At 69.2% G+C, this 1,400-nt stretch overlaps 1 protein-coding gene across 1 annotated transcript in view; it reads left to right on the forward strand.

The window, feature by feature from the left end:
* The first annotated feature begins 692 nt into the window (after nt 1-692).
* DLX4 (distal-less homeobox 4) overlaps nt 693-1,400 on the forward strand; it is a 6,014-nt gene continuing 5,306 nt past the window's right edge. The window contains exon 1 of the mRNA XM_008571807.1: nt 693-1,241. Within this exon, the coding sequence (XP_008570029.1) occupies nt 959-1,241 (283 nt within the window). The 5' untranslated portion in view covers nt 693-958. The remainder of the gene's footprint in view (nt 1,242-1,400) is intronic.

A 1,400-nucleotide genomic window follows, 5' to 3' on the forward strand; every position in this document is an offset into this window, starting at 1 on the left:
GCCGCCGGGGGGGCCGGTGGGGGCGGCGGTGTCGCAACCAAACGGGGGCCCCGGCCGGAAGCGGAAGCCGGCACGGGGGGCGGTGAGGCGCAGTCGCGGCGGTCGCGGCGTGCCAGGACGAGGGCACCCAGCGGGGGCGTGCGCGCCGCACGCGTGCGGGGCAGGCTGGGCTCCGGGCGGCACCCTCCCAGCCCGGGCGTCTGTTTACCAACAAACTGCCGGTGCTCAGCAGCGGCGCATTCCGACGCGCTGAATAAGCCGCCAGCGCGGGCGGTCTGCTCTCGCGACTCCCCTGCAGGTTCGGGGCGGCGGGGCCAGAACCCAGGTGTAGACCCCCGAGAACTGGAGAGCGCGAAAGTAGGTTCCCTGCGTCCCCGCAGCCGCAGTGCCTCCGCCCACTGCGCAGCTCTCCTCGCCCCTTGGACAAGCCAGGCCGGCCAACTCCCTAGCATTGCTGCATTATTACCGGGGTTCCCAGATTATACCAGTCGCTCCGCAACCCCGGCACCTCTCTCGGAGAAGACCCCGAGATTGACGGGCTTGGAAAGTGCGCACCACCCCCCTCCCATCGCCCAGGTCTCTACTGCGGGCGGCCCCGGGGGGGCGGTCCCAGCTCCAGACCTCCGTGAGGTCACCGCGTGGGGTAGCCAATCCCGGGCGCCCGAGTGGGCGGGGTCCCCGTCGGGTCCCAGGAACGGAACCCGAGGGAGAAGAGGGGGGCCCCACGGATTTAGGGGGGAGGGGAAAAACCATGGGGGGCACCCCTCCAGAACCCCTTTACCGGGCGCGCTGTCTCCACTGGAAGAGGCACAGAGAGACACTTTCCCCGGGATCCTAAGTGTGGGGGCGGCTGGCTGGGGGGTTCATCCTGCCAACGCCCGAGGCTCGGAAAAGAGTGTTGGCGGAGGGAGCAGACAACGTGCCGGGACATGGCCTAGGTCCTTCGGACCCGGCCACCATGACCTCTTTGCCCTGTTCCCTCCCTGGCCGGGAAGGCTCTAAAGCTGTCTTCCCGGACCTCGCCCCCGTCCCGTCGGTAGTGGCCACCTACCCGCTTGGCCTGTCCCCCGCAACCGCAACCTCCCCCGATTTGTCCTACTCCGGACCGCATGGCCACCTCCTACCCTACCCGTACACCGGGCCGGCGACCCCCGGAGACTCCTACCTGCCCTGCCAGCAATCCGCGGCGCACTCTCAGCCCCTCTGCGGCCCAGCCGAGTCCCCGCAGGAACTGGAGGCGGGTAAGTCCGGCGGTGGCGGCTCTTCCCACCTTTGGGGTACGGCTCCTGTGCGCCCCTAAACTTCGCCCTTGCCTGGTTGGACGCAGCTAACGGGATTCAAACCTTACTCGAATTCCACGGGATCTGGGGGTGGGGGTGGGGGGAGGGTGAATGGATGGG

Source organism: Galeopterus variegatus, unplaced genomic scaffold (genome assembly GCF_000696425.1).
Source record: "Galeopterus variegatus unplaced genomic scaffold, G_variegatus-3.0.2 Scaffold723, whole genome shotgun sequence".
Lineage (NCBI taxonomy): Eukaryota > Metazoa > Chordata > Mammalia > Dermoptera > Cynocephalidae > Galeopterus > Galeopterus variegatus.